At 44.0% G+C, this 21,407-nt stretch overlaps 1 protein-coding gene across 1 annotated transcript in view; it reads left to right on the top strand.

Annotated features, from left to right (window-relative positions):
• Positions 1 to 284: 284 nt before the first annotated feature.
• The window catches only part of LOC102009139 (phosphatidylcholine transfer protein-like), a 29,976-nt gene continuing 8,853 nt past the window's right edge, over positions 285 to 21,407 (top strand). Inside the window, exons 1-4 of the mRNA XM_013519061.1 lie at positions 285 to 710; positions 16,443 to 16,560; positions 19,847 to 19,926; positions 21,261 to 21,404. Coding sequence (XP_013374515.1) covers positions 570 to 710; positions 16,443 to 16,560; positions 19,847 to 19,926; positions 21,261 to 21,404 — 483 coding nt within the window. The 5' untranslated portion in view covers positions 285 to 569. The remainder of the gene's footprint in view (positions 711 to 16,442; positions 16,561 to 19,846; positions 19,927 to 21,260; positions 21,405 to 21,407) is intronic.

Raw genomic sequence — 21,407 nt, 5'->3', positions numbered from 1 at the left:
ATGGATTAGATTTTTGAACTGTTTTGGGGCCTTGGCCTTCTGATGAACCCCATGGAACCCTTCTTGGAATGATGGTTTTAAATGCATAGCAGGAAGACGAGAAATTTTATTGAACTACAGTTCCAGCATCTGAGTCCTGAGATTTCCAAGCATTTGTGCTCCCCCCACCTCCTCCTCCCAAGTCTACAGAAGACGCTTTACATTCTACAAGGTTTGGAGTACAAGGTGGGAGCATGGAATGGGCTCCTGAGGAAGTTTTTCCGACTTGACATCAGTGTCTTACTTTTTTCTTCCCTCTACAAGTCCCAGCTCTTTCCTAGCGTCTTCTTCCTTCTCCTGATCACTTATGCGTAGTTTTACCTTTTCCATCTTTGCTGCGCCTTGCTCAGCTCAGCCCCGCCCACTTTAAGGCCCTTCCACCAGAGGCCCCCCCTCCAGGTCCCGCCTTCCGGCGAGGTCCCGCCTTCTGCTCTGTTTCCTGCCAATCACAGGGAGGCCATTTGATCGCCCGCCCCCAAGCTCACGCCGAGGCCGGTTGCTGCCTGCCGGAGAGGCCAGGCTGAGGCAGGATGGAGTCTGTGGCCCGCTGCTTCTCGGAAGAGCAGTTCCAGGAGGTCTGCGCCGAGCTCCAGCAGCCGGTTTTGGCCGGGGCCGACTGGGAGCTGCTGGTGAATGCCTCGGGCCTCAGTGTGTACCGGCTGCTGGACAAGGTAACTGCCGGCCGGTGGAGGGCCGCGGTGTTCCCGCGGGGACGGTTCCCGAGGGGCGCGGGGGCTCCGAGTGACTTTGGCCCTGCAGAGCCTGGGAAGTTGCGAGGTCACCGGAACTCAGTCCCAAGCCAGGCCCCGGTCGGAAAGTAGTTTCTTAGAAGTTAGTGACACAGTTAAAACATGGATCTGCAGATTCCGGAGCTCCTGCACGCTGTGCAAGGGGCGTGGATACCCTCTCCCTAAAGGTACGGGGTTGCGCAGGAGAGGGTGAATCACGGAGGGGATGTGCAGGGGTGCCGAGAAGGGACCTTCTGTGATCTCTGGTCATTTTAGTGGCTTGCTTCTCGTGGCTTTCCAAATTGCACTTAATAACTTGCTTCTGAAGCTTCAAACACAAAGATTAACCAGAGTGTAAGAGGAATGGAGTTAGTCATTAAGCAGTTCTGTGGTTTTGCTGGAAGCTTTAGGAACTAGGTAGCCCTCCTTGCCCTCCAGCCCCAGATGCCTGTCACACAGAGTGGTCATCAGCGGCTTTGTGAGATGGTAGATGTGTGATTACCGAGTAGGTTAAAAGTCACCAGGTAACAAGTGAAAGGAAGGGTCCTGGCAGAGGACAGGCTTATTAAGAATGCTATAGCAGGGAAGATCCCTAATCCTCACCTGGTTCATCCTCTGGTTTACAGCTGGGTGACACAAGTCTAGGAGGAAGCAACTCCCCTCAGGACAGCCTTAAGTTCATGGCAGAGATGCGGCTGCAGGGCCCATGACCTTGTGAGTGTCAGACAGCGCCTGCTTTTTAAAGCACTGGCACTTTAGTGTACATTGAATATAATATTCTTCTATTTCAAGACAGGAAGTAAACTTTTGCTATAGTTAAGAGTTTGCTCATCTGTGGAACAGGACATGAAAACCAGGGTATGCCTTTCATGGGGCTTGTTAGGGGATAAAAGTTAAACTTGTCAGATGTGTAAAACTTTGAGAGAGGCACACCGCTCTGCAATGCACAGGACAGCCCTTACAAGGAAGAATTATCAGCTCAAAAGTACAATCTGGTCAAGGCTGAGAAGCTCTAAATAGAGGATATTAGTATTGATGACGGAACTTCCTTTCTAAAACATGTGGGTGCTCTGTGCTCTGAACGTAGTCCATCCCTGTCCAGTTATGGGGACGCTGGAATATGCTAGTTCGAATCCTTACAGATTAATAGGATAGGTCCTCTTATAATTCTGAGCAAAGCAGACATTGGAGGTGGGTGAGCTTTCATATTTTTTTCCATAATGATTTATATTTTGGGTGGCATCCTTAATCTGACTCTCAATATGATATTCTGCTCTGGATTCCTACCATTTGAAGAACATTAATCTGGTGATGATAATTATCATCTTGGTGATGTCTTTTTATATCTTCACTTAAAACTATAGAGGATGTAAAGAACTTCTAGCAGTCGTTTCATATTTTCACCCATTCTTCTCTAATGCATCTAGAGGAAGGTGTGTCACTCTGCTGGATTTGTGTCCCTTGAGGATAACAGTTACTCAACAGACTCTAAGTGCCTGCTGTATACCAGGAACATTGTTTGGGCAAAAAGCTTACAGCCTGAAGCAGGCAAAACTAATTTCCCAGTGAAACTTTAATGTACACATCAGTTCAGTCAAAATCCTATCTTCTCTCTAATGATTCCATTCCCTACCAGCAACATCAAGGGATTTACCAAAAATTGATTTGGAAATCCATTTCCTTTCCCTTTCTCTACTTTTGCCCCTTTGGGTTCGCAGCACCTCTTACCTAGAATTGCAACACCTTCTTGACTAGTTTCTTGACCTTCCACCTCTTTGTTTCCCTGTATCCTTCACATCAAGCATCTAAGAGAAAGTTTGTATCTTATCACTGCTTTTTGACTGGTATGATTGATTGCAGACTTCATAACAATCACTGTATCGCTGTTTGTCCAGGCTTTTTGAGAATCCAGGCCCAAATGCCTTACAGATACTGACTTACTCAATCCCTACATCAGCCCGAAGATAAAGTACCACAATAGTCACCTCTTTACCTATATGCAAATGTGTGTAAAGAACAGTTAAGGTAGTTGATCAAGATTTGAACAGAGATCAGAACCCAGCTGTCTGGTTCCAGGATTGTGCCTTAAACACTCAAACCTCTCTGAGCAGAAGCCAAATGGTGCCTGGTGAGAAAGCTGAGCTTGTGGGCTCAGAACTTGCCTTCTGACCATGACTCTCTGCTCCCGTTTGCTGGCACCATTTCCTGTTCATACAGATGAGGAAACTGGGGTTCAGGGAAAATGAGTGGCACATTGGAAGCATGTGGTTAAGAGCTGGTGAGAAATTCCCTGTGCTGCCCTGTCCTTCACACACGGACTCTTAAAGCTTCCCTATGAAAGGACTCATCTTAGAAAGAGTAGGTTTCTCATTATTGGATGTATTCACAAGAGTCTCAAGACCATTTGCTTATATAATTTATTCAGCCTTTATTGAGAGTCTGCAATGTGTTAAATATAGTGCTGTGAATTTAAGGTGGTGTAGCTTCCCTTAAGAGTCCGGTGGTTATTTATGAAGAAGTGGTAAGCATTGGATGGATTGATGGGCTCTATGGTACCAAGGTAGCTATGGATGGCTCTTTCCTGGCCTCCCACACTGGGCATCAGGCATGGTTAACCCAAGCAGAGGCTGTCCAGCTCTTCAGGGCTCCTTATTAATAGGTCTTGAACCAAGGATGGAGAAAAGAAAAACAGAACGAAACAAAAACCAGCAGCGAGCATGCCCACATGAGGCCATCACAAAGTTACTATTATGTGTTCTGAAGACACTAAAATAGCACACAAGCACCTGAAAGAGTTCAAAATAACAAGTAACTTATACTTTAAAAACATAAAATTGTGTTCTTTTTGGTGTAGACAGAAACAAATTTGAATCATATTTTTGGGCAGAAGGATACTTCTAGTATACAACATTTTGGTATATTTTTGTTTTGTCTTTTTTATTAAATCATAGCTTTTCAGACATAAGACGCTTCTAAGCCTTTCTATGCAAGATTGTCATCTTTTCTTTCACTTCCTTTTCTTCACTTACTCTGTTTTCTTTCTCCCCTTTTACCCTGCCCCTGTTATATTAGTAAAAACTCACCTGTACAGAGTACTACAACTCAGAGAATGCTGTCACGTCATGTAAGTTGTCATGTATCTCCAAGTCTGGAAAATAGTCAGGGATGAGCTCAGTCTCTTGTTTTACAGATGAAAATAAGACACGGAGTTTTTAAGTGAACCACATAGCCCTCAGAGCTAGTAACTAGCATGTACTATTGGCTTAGACCAGCTCAGTACCACATATACAGCCGACCTCGAGGGAAGAACTACATTTTCTCTCCAAGGTTAAGACTAGTCCAAGCCTGTGGTATGCTACTGTAGGAAGAAAAAGGATTTTGCAGTCAGGTAGTCCCAGGTTTAAAAATCTCAGCTCTGCTATAGTCTTGTGCATTGATTCATTCAGGAAGTAGTGGTCCACTGACTTGCATGTGCATCATCTTTGCAGGTTCTGGGGTCAGTTGTGAAATAGGGGGATCCACATGCTGCTTCAATAAGCACTCTTTGGTTTTTTGAGACAGGGTCATGCTATCTAGTTTAGGATGGCTTTGAACTCACTGTGCAGCCCAGACTGTCCTCAAACTCAGAAGGATTCTCCTGTCTCAGCATCCCAGGTGCTGGGATTACAAGTGTGTGCTACCACATCATACTCATTGATGAGAACAATCCCCATAGTGTATAATGACATGTTGGATGAGAAAGGCCATGTATAGAGAAAATAATGTAGGATAAAGAGGGGGAGAGATGGCATGGCAGGGGTAACCAGCAGTGATGCGATATGCTTCAGATCAGGAAATCTGGGTAACTCTGGGATGCAACATTTTGGTGGAGACACAAGTGAAATGTGAGATTGAATAACGCAGGAAAAATACACTGGATGGTGTATTTCACACTTAAGAGCAATGCAATCACTTGGGGAGTTTGTAAAGAGCCAAGTCTTACCCTAAGGATTCAGATTTCATTGGCCTGGGCTGGGGCTTTGGTGGCCCCTTTGGGAAGCTCTCACTTCAGATACAGTTGGGTTATTCTGTTTTGACTGCTTTTGTGTATGTTCAAAATTCTTCATAATAAAATGTTATTAAACAACAATAAAAACATCAAAGCTTTCAAGGGGATTGCAGTGAATGTGTTGGCATTTAAAGCAAGGAGAAAGAAGCCAGGCAGGGTGATGCATGCCTGTAATCCCAGCACTATGAGGAGGCTGAGACAGGAGGATTGCAAATTTGAGCTTAGTCTGGTGAATCAGGGAAACATTGTCTCACAAAACAAAGCAAGACAAAACACAACAAAGCAAAGCAAAAGAAAACATCAAGATACGGACTGGGGATGAGACTCATTGTGAAAGCCCTGGGTTTAAGCCTCAGTACAACAACAACAACCAAAGACCATTCAGTGCTGATTCTAGTGCCAGGCTAATTGTTTTCTAGAAAGGGCCAAAGAAGAGCCAGCAGGCTGACAACACTGGAGGGCCAGCTGAGGCCAGAGTGGCAGAGGTGGGTGAGGCTGGCCAGTTACTTTTTCATTCAGCTCCTCATGTGAAAAACCTGTGATCCCGGCACTCAGGAGGCTGAGGCAGGAGGATCACTGTGAGTCCAAGGCCAGCCTGGGCTACATAGTGAGACCCTGTCTCAAAAACAACAGCAACAGAAAAGTGAAAAAGACCCCCAAAGCCCAACAGCAACAACAAAGAGCAGTATTTTCCATTCAGGGTGAGTGAAGGGTGTAACTGAAATGATATGCAGCAGAATAGTTCTCAGACTTGAGCGTGCGTCAGAATCCTCGACAGTGTTAACCTTCAGAGTTGAGACCCTGCCCCCAGAGTTTCTGATTCACTGGGCCTGCTGAGGGGTAGGCAAGTTTGTAGCGTGTGTGCACATGCCTGTGTACATGCAGACTGTGTGTAGACTTCTCCTTTTTCATTACATTGCTAACCAACTGCTGAGAGATGTTGCAGTTACTGGTCCAGCATGACTGTTTTAATATTATTTTTGTATTTTAAAGAGAATCAAAAAACAAAAATGATACAAAATTTCAAAGCAAGATGATAAGAAATTAACAATGGCTATTATATTGCATATGGTTATCTTCAAAGTAGTTGGTATGTAAAGATGATCAAACAATACAAGCACTAATTGTTCCTTTCAATGAACTAATAGAAAGTAATGCAATTATCTTAGCTATCTTGTATATATATATATATTTTTTTCCTTCCTTCTTTTCTCCATTCCACCGTCAGATAAAAAAGATGTGGTATTTATATACAATGGAGTATTGCTCAACTATAAAGAAAGATAAACTTGAGACTTTTCCAGGTAAATGGATGCAACTAGAGACCATACTCACAAGTGAAATAAATCAGACTCACATCATATTGTCTCCCTAGTGTAAGAATCTAAACGAGTAAGTAAGATCCAAAAGGTACAATAGATATAGTGAAAGAGAAAGAAACTGCTCAAAAGGAAAGAACAACAGCACCCTGATTGGCACTAAAAAGGGTTCTGATACTGAGAGGTGAAGTCAGAGGCAGGGGGTCCCTAGAGACCAGATCAGTGTAAAGGGAAAGGAAGAGGGGGGACATCTTGGGAGGAAACCAGTGTCCCTAGTAAGACTCACTCTCCTTAATAGGTGATCAGTTGCTGGGAGTGAGTGTGGTCCCCTGAACAGTGCTGAGGGTTGTCCTGGGAGAAGAGCCGCAAGTCACCTAGGCAGGCTTTCCCAGTGATCAGCAGTCAGCCGTGAAGCAGCTTTGGACTGTGTTACCATGGCAATAGCCAGAGCTGTACCCATAGACTGTGAAATTGGCGTACAGAGGTTCACAGCTTCAGTTTAGACAAAGTGAATGAAAATTTTTAACTGCCAGTGTCAGGTCCTTGACTAAGTTTTCTCATCCAAGAGCTGGATGAGGAGCAGAACCCTTCTCAGGGTATGATTTTTCCGGTGCTGTTGACCTACTGGAGTACTCAAAGCCCAGCACAACTGGGACCCTCCGCTGTGATCCAGGTGGGCTGGGAGATGTGGCCTCAGAAGGAAAACATGGCTCAGCTCACCTGAGAACAGATGTACCTGTGCAGATGAGAAGCTGGCCCCGCCATCACCCAGGTGGGGTCACAGTCCAGTTTGTATCGTGAACCCCTTTTACTTCAGGGTGACTGGCCTATTCTGCCCCTTCTTGTAGCCTTCTGATTATCTTCCTGATTGATAGGACACTTCCTGAACTTAGGACACTTACTGAACCATAGTTTACTCTAGGACACAAGGCCACCAGTCTGAAAGCTAGGCACCCATATGTGGCCCTCTACCTCCTCCAAGGGACCGTGGGGTAACTCTCCCTTTGCTTCCCACTCCCTTGAGTGCACTAGTCAGAGACAGGTCAGAACCTAGTTCTCCCTCATCTCCCTTCTCTCATGGTGAGCCTGTGGGTGTGGAGTGGTATGACAGTGCTGGTGCTAGGGTTAGTTTTGGTGGAAGAGGCAGGGGCTGGACAGGATGTGCCATACCCAGGTGCGAGTCCAGCTTTGCCCTCTCGCTCACTTGGTCTTTCACCAGACCTGGCCTGGGAATTATAGGAGGTGGCTATTCATAAATTGAAACTCAGTTCCTATTCAGCCCTGGGAACCCCTTGAGAGGGCAGGTGACTTGTATGAATGGATCCAGAGTGTCTTGGTTACTTTCCTCGTTGCTGAAACAAAATACCTGACACCCAAAATGACGGAAGGAAAGGTTTATTTAGCTCACAATTTCTAGAAGTTTCAGTCCATAATCAGCTGGCTCCAAGGCAGGGTAGCATGGCAGAGGGACAATTGCTCATGGTGGGCATAAGACAGCAAAAGCAACAAGAGCAAAAAGGGAGAAGCAAGTCACTTTTTCTTCCTTATATTGTAGGCAGGCTACCCACCCTAGGGCAGGTGTAGCATTCACACTGCCAATCGTAGCACTAGACAATGAACCAATCACAAACTAGATTCAACTGCCTCGGAAAAGCCTGCCCGCTGTGACTGCATGAGGCTTTGTGGGGACATCGAGATGCAAACCTTAACACAGAGATTCTAGATTCTTGCACACTCTGTCATCCTCATACTTCAGGCAAACTGGGAAATGAGTCAGGCCAAACAGACAGAGGTTCTGACCCCTATAAATTTGGCTTTTCTGGCTATCTCTCTGAGCATCTTTAAGCCTCAGTTTCCATTTGAAACATGGACTTACTGATAGTCCATACCTCATACATCATCATGTGCTAATCCATATAAAGCGCTCCGTTCAGTGCCCAGTATAAAGTATGCAGTAGTATCAGCCAGCACATTATTTTACCCAGCTCTCTATAATCCTTAAGGATTAAACCTATCACATGCTCTCAGAGAGATCTCAAATATTCAATCAAATTTAGTCAACTCTTCTTCATACAGGCTTGGCATATCCCAGTATCATCTTGATCTTTGATTTCTGCCATTAGCACTGTTTACCTTGGTGAACATCCTTACATTTCATGCCATCTGAATCTATGAAGTGCTACAGAGTGACAGGTGTTGGCCAGTTTCCAAAGATGTGTACTGGGAAGGCTTCGTGTCCCCCAGAGGAATGGAATGAGGTCCTCTGTGAGAAGCAGTCAGTGGACAAAAGCGCAGTCACAGGATTAGAGTCTTGGCATTCATCAGGGGCCCCTTGAAGTTCATCATGTAAATGCGGATGAGTGCCACGAAGTGTGCGTGCCTTTCTCTCGGTCACGTTGAGTGGATGCAGTAGGGGTGTGTGGCATCTACAGGTCTCATCTACCTTCTACTATATGTAAGGATTGCAAAGGTCAGTTGCAGACATTTCCACATGTTACTATTTCTCCTGTGTAAGTATGTGACAGCTCTTTAAGAAATTATCCTGCTTAGGACAAATAAGAATACTACTATCAATGACAGTATTTGTAATATGCTGGAACTCTGAGAGTGCCACTGAAATTAAATTGCACAACTTTTAAAAAGTGCATTGAATCACCATTGATAAGAACTGTAACACCTCTATGTTTAGACAACCTAATGTGAATCATGTATCAGCAATTAGTGATACCAATAGCAAATGTCCTAGCCATGTGTTCTCATTTCCCCATCCTTCATTTCTTCATTTATAGAATAGAACTAATGATGTTTACTTCAGAATTATTGTGAATTTTCATCAGCAAGCAAAGAGCACAAGCATAGAGCTTAGAGCTACTTCACAGATGCTGGATTCTCAGTTCTTTAGTCAGAAAAATGAGATCATTAAATCTATGTACAGCACATATTAGCATTTTAGATGGATTATGTCATTTAATCCTCTTCACCACTGCATGAAGTGGAAACTCTTATTATACCCACTTTGCAGGTTTGTAGGTAGAGGAACTTGCACTATACCCAGAGTCTAACACTGAACCCATGCTGTAAATACCATAGTTTCTTGTCTGGCTTCAGGCGTTATGAGAGGACTCCCAGGCGTACTGTATGGAAGAACTTGCCACAGTGCCTTGTGTGTTGAAAGTGATAATGTTTATCCTTACTTGTTTCTTGTCTTTCCTCTGATCCTTGTCTGAACCCAGCAGCACCTAAAATTTCTCTCCTCTGGGCCTTTGGAGCCTACTGAGCAAACACCAGGCTGGGGCTTGCATGGAAGTCTCAGTGAGAGGTCCATCCGGGGTGGTCTGGAGCTGGAGCGTGGGCTTAGGGAAGTGAAGGAGAATGAATTCCCATCGAGGATTTGCCATCAACAGCATCATCAGTTGACTCTTGGCAAGTCACAGACTCCTCTTACCTAATGGATCTTTGGCCCCCTTAATGCTGTAAGACCCTGTGTGATGAGCTTTCTTTACCTTAGTCATTAGCTTTGGGTTTGGAGCAACGGTTTGGAGAAAACATGTAGGAACAATAGAGCTAAATAAGGAATCATGGTTGGAAGTAGTGGGGCCAGGTCCACAGACTGTGTTTGTCTGTCCCAGTACCACCTGTCAGACTCAGGCAAGTAACTTCACCTCTCTTGAGTTTCATTTTCTCATGTAAAGATGGCACCAGCATCAGCTTCCCTATTTACATCTCAGGCTCTGTTAACGGTTTCATAGGATAATAAATACAACATTGTTTGGAAACTGGAGTGTGCTTAGAAAAATAATTGCCAGTGCTATTGAAAGACTACGCCGCGTCAACATGATTGAAAAACTCCTTCCAGCACCAAGTGCATGACTGCTGCAGTGACTGCTGATCACCAAAGGACACACACTGTGATCCTCAAAGCCAAGTAGAAACCTATACCTGATTTCTTCTCATGGTCATCAAGGCACTGGATTCCATAAAGCTTAGAGTTTATTTTTCTGCATTACTTAGTGGACGAAGAGAGTACTTTCTATATTCAAGGACGTGGACTTTTATGCACCTCCCTGCAAAATTAAATACTATGCCTCAATCTAATGTCCACAATATCCATTCTGTCTTACTTCCCCTTGTTGACAGTGAATTTTAACAATGTTCATGCATTTCTGTATTGTCGTAATGAGTTTAAACACAAGCACATTTCTTTGTAAATACTGTAGGTCTTATCACCACTGTTTTGTCATTCTGCCTTAGAATAATGCCAACAAGCCAGAAATGAGCAAGAGAGACTTTTATTCAAAAGGATTAGTTCAAACAGTGGGGGAAGGAACTGTTGCAATAGTGAAAATGCTTTGCAGTTAAGTCTGCGAGCACCTGGAACATTAGGCAAAATAATTGTTTACAGAGGGGAGTAGAGAAGGTTGGAAAGAATCCGATGTGTGGCCGTGAGAAGACAGAGTGCTGGTCAGCACTAGATTGAGACTCCTTCATCCCGAGGCTGATCTGGGAGGGGCCCTAAGAAGGGTTGGCTCAAGTGTAGATGTCCAAGTTCGGGGCTCTGCAAGCAGAGTAAAAGTTCAGCCATGTAGGCTAACAAACACTTTGATCTGATTGACCAGTTGAACAAACAATTTAGCTAATCATTTATGAGGCAAAGAAAGGTGCTTGGGAGGATCTGTTCTGGACTTGTCATGTATGAGTCTAATTTAAGTGATTTGGAGAAGAGGGTTCTATGTAGTTAGCTGTGTTTTGGATCACAAAGGATGGGCAGTTTTTTAATCTTCACTCTTTCCCAAGATCCTGACATTCAAGTACAGTTCAGCACTGTCAATCATGGACATTGTATCAGTGAAGATTGCATTTAGTTGCAAGTAATGTCATCAGGTAGGGTCTGAGGAGGGCCCCTGAAAGAGGAGATCGGGACCCCAACTCAGGCCCAAGCAGTTCCTTGACTGATTGTTGCAGAGAAGCATTTCTGTCAGTGAGAGGTATGCTCTGATTTATTAAGCAGAGTTAGAAACTAAGAGAAAATACAAATGACTTCTGTTTAAGGAGCTGGAGGAAATAGAGCTCTGAAGGACACAGTCAGACTGACGCATCAAGAAAAGGAAGGGCCAGCTTTTACGGAGTTGTTGGTATGGCCCAGGGTTTGGTTGATCATCACTTTAGTTCTGGCTTTCACTCTAGCTCAGTAGAAGCTCTTATCATTGAATCTAGGCTCTGTGAAATGATTGTTTTTGCTTGGGGTAATCTTAGTTTTGCAGAGGCTCTGATGGAATCCCAGATGACCCTGGGAAATACTGGAAACTTCTGGGTGTTCCTTGGTAGTGGAATGTCCTGTAATTCTGCTTTCCTGGTGTCCTCAGTCTTGAAGAGGGATGAGATTAGGTTATATAAACCAATGCATAATCAGCCCAGTACTGGGCACAGCCAGTGTTCCAAAGGATGCTTCCTAAATGATTCTCATACAATATGCAGAGCTGAGCAGGGTTCTGACCCAACATTTTAAAGTAAAGGAAGAAACAGGTACAAAATGAAGGTCAAACTTCATTCTGCATTAAGAAACCGACTGGACAACTTTAGGCCCACATGAAAAGTCACGGTGTGTGTGTGTGTGTGTGTGTGTGTGTGTGTGTTCAGCAAAAGCTTTCAAGTTCCTGAGAAAACACAATGCCTCTAGTAAGTAACAGGTTATGAGCCCAGGAATTTGTTTTCCCTTTGTCCTTACAGTGGCCTCTGACTATCTTAGGAGTGAAAAACTGGACTAACAACAACTTAAAGAGAGGTTTAGTTTTCTCTCTTAACAAGTAGTTCAGAGGTTTACATGTGCAGGTATTGGTTTAGCTGATTGGTGACAGCAGCAACTCTTCTAGTCTTTCTACTCTGCTGTTTTATGTCTGTTGCCTCTTGGTCACATAATAGTTGCTATAGATACAAACATGATATCCACATTCAAAGCAGGAAGAAAGCATCACATGGCTACCACTACTTGCATGCGAGATCAGGAAAGTTATTAGCTCTGCACAGTGACAGAGGAATTCCCTTTGTAGGGAAGAAAGAGAGTGTATACTATACTGAATTTTCTGTTTCTTCTGGTAATTGTATTCTACATATAATATTGATTCATTTCTTTTTACCACCAGCATAAGCTTTTTACTATTTGAATGGTAGGAAGTTAGGTGTGTTATAAGTGGAGTATTGGAAAATACCCAGCATGCTTTGCTTCTAGATAAGGGAATGGAGCCATGCTTAAAGATAGTATCTAGGGGACATTTAGGAAAGGCAAAGAGTGCTGTGAATAAACTTATTTGGAGTCATATATTGAAGTAACCTTGAAATAATTTAGAATTGTGAGTTGGCTGTTCTATAGGAACATGATTTTTCTAGAAATATTTCTTTACACAAAAATTTCTGGAAAAAGAAGTGTCTTTGTAGAACAGTTACGTTTTAGGTGAACTCTCCATAGTCTCAAAATACTATTATGTTATAAATAAGAATGCAATCTGTTTATATCCTATCATTTCCATTGGGTCACAAAGAGAAATATGTGTTCACTTTCAAGAAATACTGTATGTCAGCTATCATCAGCAGATATTTGTAGATTACAGGGTTACATGGCATTATGAATTCCTTCTAACATTTTCAAATTTCCTTATAGTGAATGTAGATAATCTTTATAAGTATAAAAACTTTACTTTATTCCTTAAAATGTGAATAAAACTGAGCATGTTTACTGAGAGTAGTAACCTTGGGAAAGGATCTAAAATGAATATTGCAAAGGATTTATATCTCTAATTTTAAAGAACTGTTACGTACGAGTGATATAGACTTTGCCCAAGGAAAGCTAAGAATTATGCTTTTACATACCAAATTGTTCATATAAACAGTTGTAACCATCTTAGTCACGTTCCTGTCACTGAGACAAAATACCCAACACCTACAGTCTAAAGGGAGAGGGGTTTATTTGGGTTCACAGTTTTTGAGGTATCAGTGCATGGTCAGCTGGCTCCAAGGCAGAAATGGCATAGTGGAAGGGTCTGGCAGAGGAAATCTGCTCAGGTCATGGTGAACAGGAAACAGAGAGAGAAGGGAAGAGCAAGGGAGAGAGACAGATCCTTCTAGGTGGTTACCCCCACACCCCAGTGACTCACTTCTTCTGACTAGGCTGAACTCCCAACAGCACCTTTAGCTGCGGATTCCTCAGTGGATTAATCCATAGGTGAGCATAGTGCCCTCCATTATCAATCACCTTCCAAAAGCCAAGTCCCCAAACACATTCATCTTTTGGGGCACATTCCCGAACCTGGTCCTGTATTGTCACTAGCATCTGGTGACATGGTCCTTTGCTACTGATGAGAGTACACACTTGGTATATAAAAATATAAACAGCCTTAATAAAACAGTAGTATATTTATCCTCAAACTCATCTCCAAAGAAACTTTCCCTAATGAAATAATTTAGAATTGTGAGTTGGCTGTTCTATAGGAGCATGATTTTTCTAGAAATACTTCTTTACACAAAAATTTCTGGAAAAAGAAGTATCTTTGTAGAACAGTTATGTTTTAGGTGAACTCTCCATAGTCTCAAGATACTATTATGTTACAAATAAAAATGCAATCTGTTTATATCCTATCATTTCCATTGGGTCACAAAGAGAAATATGTGTTCACTTTCAAGAAATATTGTATGTCAGATATCATCAGCAGATATTTGTAGATTACAGGGTTACATGGCATTATGAATTCCTTCTAACATTGTCAAATTTTCCTATAGTGAATGTAGATAATCTTTATAAGTATAAAAACTTTATTTTATTCCTTAAAACATGAAATAAAACTAAGCATGTTTACTGAGAGCATTTAGAAAGCAATTGTGAGTGACAAGGTGATTTGACCCAGGGCTTTGGGCCGGGCTGTTCCACGGTGGAGAAGAATGTCGTGTGAATGGAGGAGGAAAGGTGTTACCGGACATTTCGCTCTCTGGAGTTCTGGCTTTTCTCAGTCCTGCCATCAAGGGAATGCTTAAAGGAAGTGGTCACAATGGTTCATTCTTCTGCATTCACGCAAATCGCAGTGATTCTATTTTTCTCTTCTTTTCTAAGGGTTTCTGTTTCTTTTCTCTGTGATATGGATGGGGCTCAGGTCATGAAGGCTGTAGCTACATATAGGAAGGGAATGGTCCTCAGATAAGGCAGCAGTTTGTCTTCATTTATGTAGATACCCAGAGCCAAGTCTTGTGGGCCGGGGGAGATCACAGTCTGAGCACATAAGTAACCCTTCTGTTCAGGGTGAAAGCGAGGCCTTCATATTTTTCAAGGTCCAAAATAAGACCTACCTGGAAAATAGCTTTGAAAACCAGAGATCAAAAATACCAGCCCCAGTCAGCCTATCCTTGCCTCACCTGCCATCTCTATTTTCTTGCTCTGTGGCTACTCTGTAAAGCAGGTAAAGCTAGGATAGGCTGGTTGGGGCTGGCGCTCCTCATCTCTGGTTTCCGAGGCTGATTATTTTCTGGTTAGGTCTTATTTGTGGGGCAACAGGGTAACTTTCTCCTCCAAAGCCTGTGCATTAAAGCATATGTGTATGACTGTGAGCACGTGCATGTATGTTACCTGCAGCCTGTTCCCTTAATATATTTTTGTGACCACAGTGGGCAGAGGGGAGGAATATTTCCCGTGGGGTCTTTCATTATACCCCAAAGTCAGCCCTTCTTTCAGGTACACATGGCGTGGCACACGAGGGCTCCACAAATACTAGGTTGTCATTTGCTCTTTGGAAACCCATGGCATAAACCACATGTTTTTACACTTGCAAGACCCTTAAGGATTCAATTTTATTTTGCGTTTCTTGCTAAGTACTTTCATACACATTGGAGATTCCTAAATTGGGACATGGTTAGTCCTAGATTATAGGAGCTGAGTTGGGGGCCCTTAAAGCTAGAGCATCTCTGAAAGATTCAGCATGTCTGTCCCTTGACTTCATGTGAGTCCCTGTCATGGTTTTAAGGAGCAGGCTTAATTCTTGAATGGCATTGGCATTGGAAGCAAGACTGCCTCTAAGAGCTTTGTTTTTATGCATTTGCTTACTTCTCTTTCTTTACATTTAATCTCAGAACCATTGCTTTGCACTACCACTGTACAGAGGGCGAAATACATAGAATCCTGAGCCCTCACAGACAAGGTTGGGACTTCACGTGAAAACAGCCGTCCTCTCTTCACTTGGAATCCAAGTGAGCTTCTTCTGAACGGTGGAAGCCCATGTTATTTGACGCAGATGTTCTTTCCCCTTTTGTTCTTTTATATGCAATCAAAGCGAAGTCTTTGTTGGAACATTCTCTAACTTGGAATTGATAAAAAATAAAAAGGTGTTGGGTTTCACTCTGCCCTATAGGTATTTGAAATCCAAGCCCTCACTAGAACTCTAGCCACCTACACAGGTTGTCTAAAAAGCATCTCAAACTTCTTGCCCAGAATATAATTCTTGATTACCCCCCACAGCCCATAAATTACCTCTTCTGCAAGTTTCCGCTGTTTGAGAAGGGGTTTCCCACCTACCTGGATGTCCAGCTTCTCAGTTACCCCTGATTCTTTGCTTCCCTTTGCCCCACAGCTAGTCTGTCAGCAATTCCTATTGGCCTTGCTTCCAAGCTCCATCCCCAAATTTCTGATGTTTCCCCATCACGGTCATTATCTTCTTCCTTGAGTCAGTCTTTTAAGGTTCCTTCTTGTTTCCCTGTGATCTGTATTCTACCAAGCATAAACTGTATGCCTAATCCGATGTGGTGGTTCCCTTGTCTAAGGCTATTCATTAGTTGTCCATAGCAATGAGATTAGAATCTTTACCCCTATCCTGGTTTACAAAGTCCTGTGGGGGTCTGGTGCCCAAACCTATGCAACTCTGCCACCTATCGCTGTCTTTCCCATCCAGAGTCCCACAGCCCTGAGCTCCATATGTGTGCCAGGCCTGCAATCAGAGAGCCTTCCTTCTTCCAGGAGTGAGCTTTCCTTGCCTTCCCAAGACAACCTCCTTGCATTTAGAGCAAGACATCCTGGTACATGTTAACCTTCACAGAGGCCTTTCCTGCCCATCTGATGATATAAAACCCCCACCAAGGCATCATTTACCACATAACCCTTCTAGAGACCAGAGTTCTTACCTGCTTTGACACTGCTGTGTCGCTAAGAACCCAGACTAGGTTGATATTTGGTGTGGCGTGGGCCCCATCCTCAGCTGTTTCTCTTTTGATGTGGAATCCAGCTTTCTTGCAACCTTGGTACCAATAGATTATGTTTCTGTCTGTTCTGTTTTACAGCAGACTGGACTTTATGAGTATAAAGTCTTCGGTATTTTAAAGGACTGCCTACCAGCTCTGCTCATGGATGTCTATATGGATTTAGACTACAGAAAACAGTGGGACCAGTACGTTAAAGGTGAGTAACGCCTACTCCGTTAATGAAAAATTAGAAATTAGAGCCTATTCCTATTGATTCTAGCCATTAGAAAGGAACAGACTTCATTTCTGCTATGTTGTACTTCCTTTTGAATTGTGGCACAAAAGTATTTCGGATGTGGGTCTGAAATACAGCTTAGCTGCTCCTGGCCCTTGCTCCTGATGTGCTTTTAGATTCCCCTCTGCGCTTGCTCCTGGGGCTGCTGTGCTCTGCCGTGAAGCCGTGTTCTCACCCCATGTGTGGCAGGGTGGTCATGGAAGGCGCCATGGAAGAGGTGGCATCCAGGCTTTGAGAGTTGAATCTAAGTTTTCTAAACAGGCAAGAGTGCACATACATGAGGCGGTGGAGAGCGAGGGCTGAATAGTGTGACGGTATCCTAGGTGAAGGGAAGAGCAGCAGGGGCGAGGTCAGGACAGCAGGAAGCAGTGTATCCACACAGCACCAGCATTTTGGTGCTGCTGGGTTGGCTGGACGAGCAGAATCAGCCCCAGCTCTTTCACTGCTTTGAGGCACGGTGCTGCTCTGGGAACCTGGAGCACAAGGAGGGAGGGGCCAGATCCCCGAGGGCCTAGCGTGGTGCTGGCTGCAGATCTTAGACTTTACCCTGTAAGCAATGCAGCCTTGTGATGGGCATTAATCAGGGGCTCCCCCTGCCGCTGAGAGCTGGGAGAGGCCCCTGCCAGCTAAGTCACAGTGGCGCTGACCTGCAGAACCAGCCGCACAGGACGGAGTCTTTAGTGAGAATGCTTGGCTGCATGCAACGAAAAGCCAACCAAAGCCAATACAGAGAAAAGAAAGAGTTTATCAGAAAGTCCAGAGCTTTCCAGCTCCTAGGTCAGTTGTTTATGAATAATTCCATCAGAATATTTCCTTCTCCATCTCTAGGCTCTGTTTTCCCCTGTGCTCACCTAGTTCTCAGATTGTTTTGTTGAGGCAAAAAAAAAAATGTCTTCTAGAAGATCCAGGCTCATATTGTAACCAAATGACCCCAGGGGAAAGAGAATCCTTACCGTGGCAGCCGGTGTCAGGACTGGCTCTCGGTAGCTTGGTTCGAGCACATGCTTATTGCTTGTGGACATTTGCCATGGCTCCGAGCAACTTGTTTTCAAATACCTTTCCTACTTAGGGGACACACTGATGCTCGTTTGTGCAAGGAAGCCGGCCGATTCTCTGTCCCCATCTGCCCAGCAGCCACAGTGCTGTCAGATGACATAGACTCTACCAGTGAGGCACACATGGCTTCAGTTTGGAGCAGAGCCGTGTGCGGAAGCAGGCAGCACGCAACGCCTTTTTTCTTCCATGACAGCTGAGGCAGTGGTGTCTGGACCATTAGGAATGCAGCTGGCTTTGCAGGAACAGCCCTGCGCTTCTACATCTCACATCCGGGAACCTTGTTGCTCCACACCTAGACTTGCTAGACTGGCAAGTCACACTTCAACCAGCTCCAGCGTCCCCCACCATCACCCTGAAATTATGGCAGTCTCAGCCCTGATTAAACCAGAGTGGAGAAGTGGGTGGAAGGGGGAACAGGAGACGCCCTGGGGGACAGTTGAGGGGCCTGTGCTGGTGCCGGAAGGGAGAATTGACACTCAGTGTGCAAAAGCAACCTCGGTCCATCCTTCCTTTCCTTTCTCCAGCCTGGTGTGGCTGGAAGGCTCTGGCAAGGCGTCACCCATGGTCTGCTTCTGATTTTCTGTACAAAGCCACATTCAGCCCCCACAGCATTTCCTCGGGCCTCCGTGGTCAAGTCAGCGGGGATCCTTCTTTTTTTTTTTAAACATCATATAGTCAATGGTTTTATGTTTTTAAAGAGGGAAAATAAACCAATAAAAATGATACCGAATTTTAAAACAAGATGATAGGAAATTAACTATGGTTGTTATATTGCCTATTGTTATCTTGCATATTGTTCTTGGATTATCGGACGTAGGGATGCAAAATTGTTTGAACAATATGAGCACTAGCAGTTCCTTTCAATGAACTAATGGAAATTAGTAGTACAGTTATCTTAGCTATCTTATGTGTGTGTGTGTGTGTGTGTGTGTGTGTGTATGTATATATATATATAATCTTTTTTGCCCCTTCCTTCTTTTCTGTTGTCCCTATCTCAGTTGTTCTTTCCTTTTGAGCAATTTCTTTCTCTTTCACTATACTGTACCTTTGTATCTTACTTACCCTTTCAGGTTCTTACACTAGGAGCCCTCCAACAGTGGAGAAGGGTTCTTTCTCCCCACAGCCCCTCCAGCATTTGTACGGGTTGATTTCTTGATGATAACCATTCTTTCTGGGGTAAAATGGAATCTCAGTGTTGTTTTAATGTGCATTTCTTGAATGGTCAATGATGTTGAACATTTTTTCATGTGTTTTTTTTACCATTTGTATTTCTTCATCTGAGAAGTGTGTATTCATCTCAGATGCCCATTTTTAGATTGGGTCTTTGAATTTGGGGGGCTTGATTTTTTTTTTTTCCACTGCTGGAGGGCTCCTTCTTTTGCTGGAGAACCTATGGCCACTCTATCCTTTTGTCCCTTTGCTGTCTCCCTCCAAGCATGGACCATTGCTTGCACACAGTAGTATGAGGGAGTGTTTGCTCAGGACATTTGGTCACCATAGCCGGGGCATCGTGTGAGGACAGAAACATGGCAGAGAAGCAAGAAGAAACCTAGCCCCTTCGCAGCTACACAGGGACACTGCCCTTGGGGACCCTTGCCTTCCCACCCGAACCTGCTGGACTGGGCAACCCCCTCAGTCCTCAGCTGAGCAAGAAGTGTTGAAAGAAAAGGTCCTCAAAGCAAAGCTTTTGGTCCTCTAGTGACACCTGGTGGTTCCCCTGATTCAAACCTCTCTGCTTATTTTCTGGTACTTGATTTTGTTGCATTGCTTTCCATCCCAGAATGCTGTTTGCACTGTACAGTAGACAAGTTGCCAGAATCTTTTATATTTTATTTTATTTCATTTTTTTTATTTTTCAGGATCAAAATTGAGCAGATTAATTCTCAGTGGAAATGCATTGCCCAAGAAAAAAGCAAAACACTATAAAACAAACAAACAAACAAACAAACAAAAAACCAGGATCTTTTATTTTTATGGTGTTTTGCTATTTTCCTGGGCAACACACTTCCAGTGAAAATCAATCTGCTCAATTTTGTATAAGAATTCTCACTAGTTGGTGGTTCAGCATACGCTACGAGGTCATCCTGCCTCAGGCTCTTGCTACTTGGAGCCAAAGACATTGCTAGATGTACTAACTTTTGTTCCCCTTTAGAAATCTGTGAAAAAGAATGCAACGGAGAGACTGTGACATACTGGGAAGTGAAGTACCCCTTTCCTATGTCCAACAGAGACGTATCCTTTCTGCAAAGTGCACTGACCCTCAGACCTCCTGCCCTCGATCTCTGTGTTACTCTCTCCGTGCAGGGCCTGGGGTGAGGGGCTGATTTTGCAGTACTGATTTTGTAAGATGAAAATGGATGCTACATGGTATTCAAAAATATGGTCAATGTTTAAATAAAAATTTAAAAAATCATTACAGTAAAAGACACATTGCCATTACTGTTGCAGCTGTCTCGATGTCCTCAATCAATTTGAAGTTTCTATAGAAATTTCTGTCAAATAAAAACATAGTGGTGTGTGCCCATCTGCCTTACGCAGTGGATCTGGTACCATGTGATTTCTGGATCTTCCTCGGAGTCAAAATGAGCATGAGAGGTAGAGGATTTGAATCAGTGCAACACCCTGAAGCTGCGGAGTCAGCACCACTAAAGACACGCACGAAAGAGGAATCCCAGAGTTGCTGCTGAAAGGGGTAAACTGTGAGATAAGTGTGTCTGAAACAAGGGGAGTATTCTGAGGGGGATTAACCGCAATGTGTCTTATACTGTAATAATTTTTTCAATTTTTGTTTAAATGTAAATGTATATTTAATAAATTTAATTAACGTAAATTTTTTTATTACATTGCATAGGCATGTGGTGTTTGTTACACAGTAAAGGCTCGGTAAGGAGTGACTCTTGTTTCTTAGGGTGTGATTAGCTTCCCTCCAATAGAGGCACAGATCTAGTGGTTGTTCTGTGGATGTGTATGGGGAGGAAATGGCTTTGTTGTGCACAGTAAACCACTGCTGAACGAGAGAGGACATCTGCCTAGTTAATATTCCCAGCATTACTGCTGCTCCTGGTTGCAGCACTGCTGACATCTCTGCATTCAGATGTGCCATCAGCACTTGGGCGAGGACAAGAGAAAGCAGAATGACAACACTATCTCTCGGTGCTTCTGCCCCAGTCTTTCTCTCCAGCCCCCACCAAGGCTATGGAGAGCGTATTACTCCCTTTTCTTACCTACAGACACTGAGTCTCAGGGAGGTGAAGGACTTGCCCAAGGTCACAGCTGACCAGTGAGCAATCCCTTGTCCTCTCCAAGTGCCTTTGGGAGAAAGGAGGAATTGCTTCCTTGCATGATTCAAAGCATCAGTGAATCTCCTCCAGGTAGGTGATGAGAAGCCTAGGTATATGAGACACCGCCTCAGAGTGCAGACGGGGAGGCACGGCATTAAATGAAGTACCAACCAAAGGGAGCAGCTGCCACTTGGGAAGCGCAGACCTTTTTCCCTTGGCCCCCTGCTTTCGAGGTTCCCCCTGGGCAGTGCTGCTGGTGATGCCAAGCCTTGACTGGCAGTGCAGTATGTCTACATCCGGCAGCGGCGAGACCTGGACGTGGATGGGCGGAAGTTCTACGTGGTCCTGGCAGAGAGCATCTGTCTGCCTGAGTTTCCCGAGAAGTCGGGTGTGATCCGGGTAAATCAGTACAAGCAGAAGCTGGCGATTGCG

The sequence above is a fragment of the Chinchilla lanigera genome, unplaced genomic scaffold, assembly GCF_000276665.1.
Source record: "Chinchilla lanigera isolate Chin_1 unplaced genomic scaffold, ChiLan1.0 scaffold00050, whole genome shotgun sequence".
NCBI classification, from domain to species: Eukaryota; Metazoa; Chordata; class Mammalia; order Rodentia; family Chinchillidae; genus Chinchilla; species Chinchilla lanigera.
This window is presented reverse-complemented; position numbering and strand designations above follow the sequence as displayed.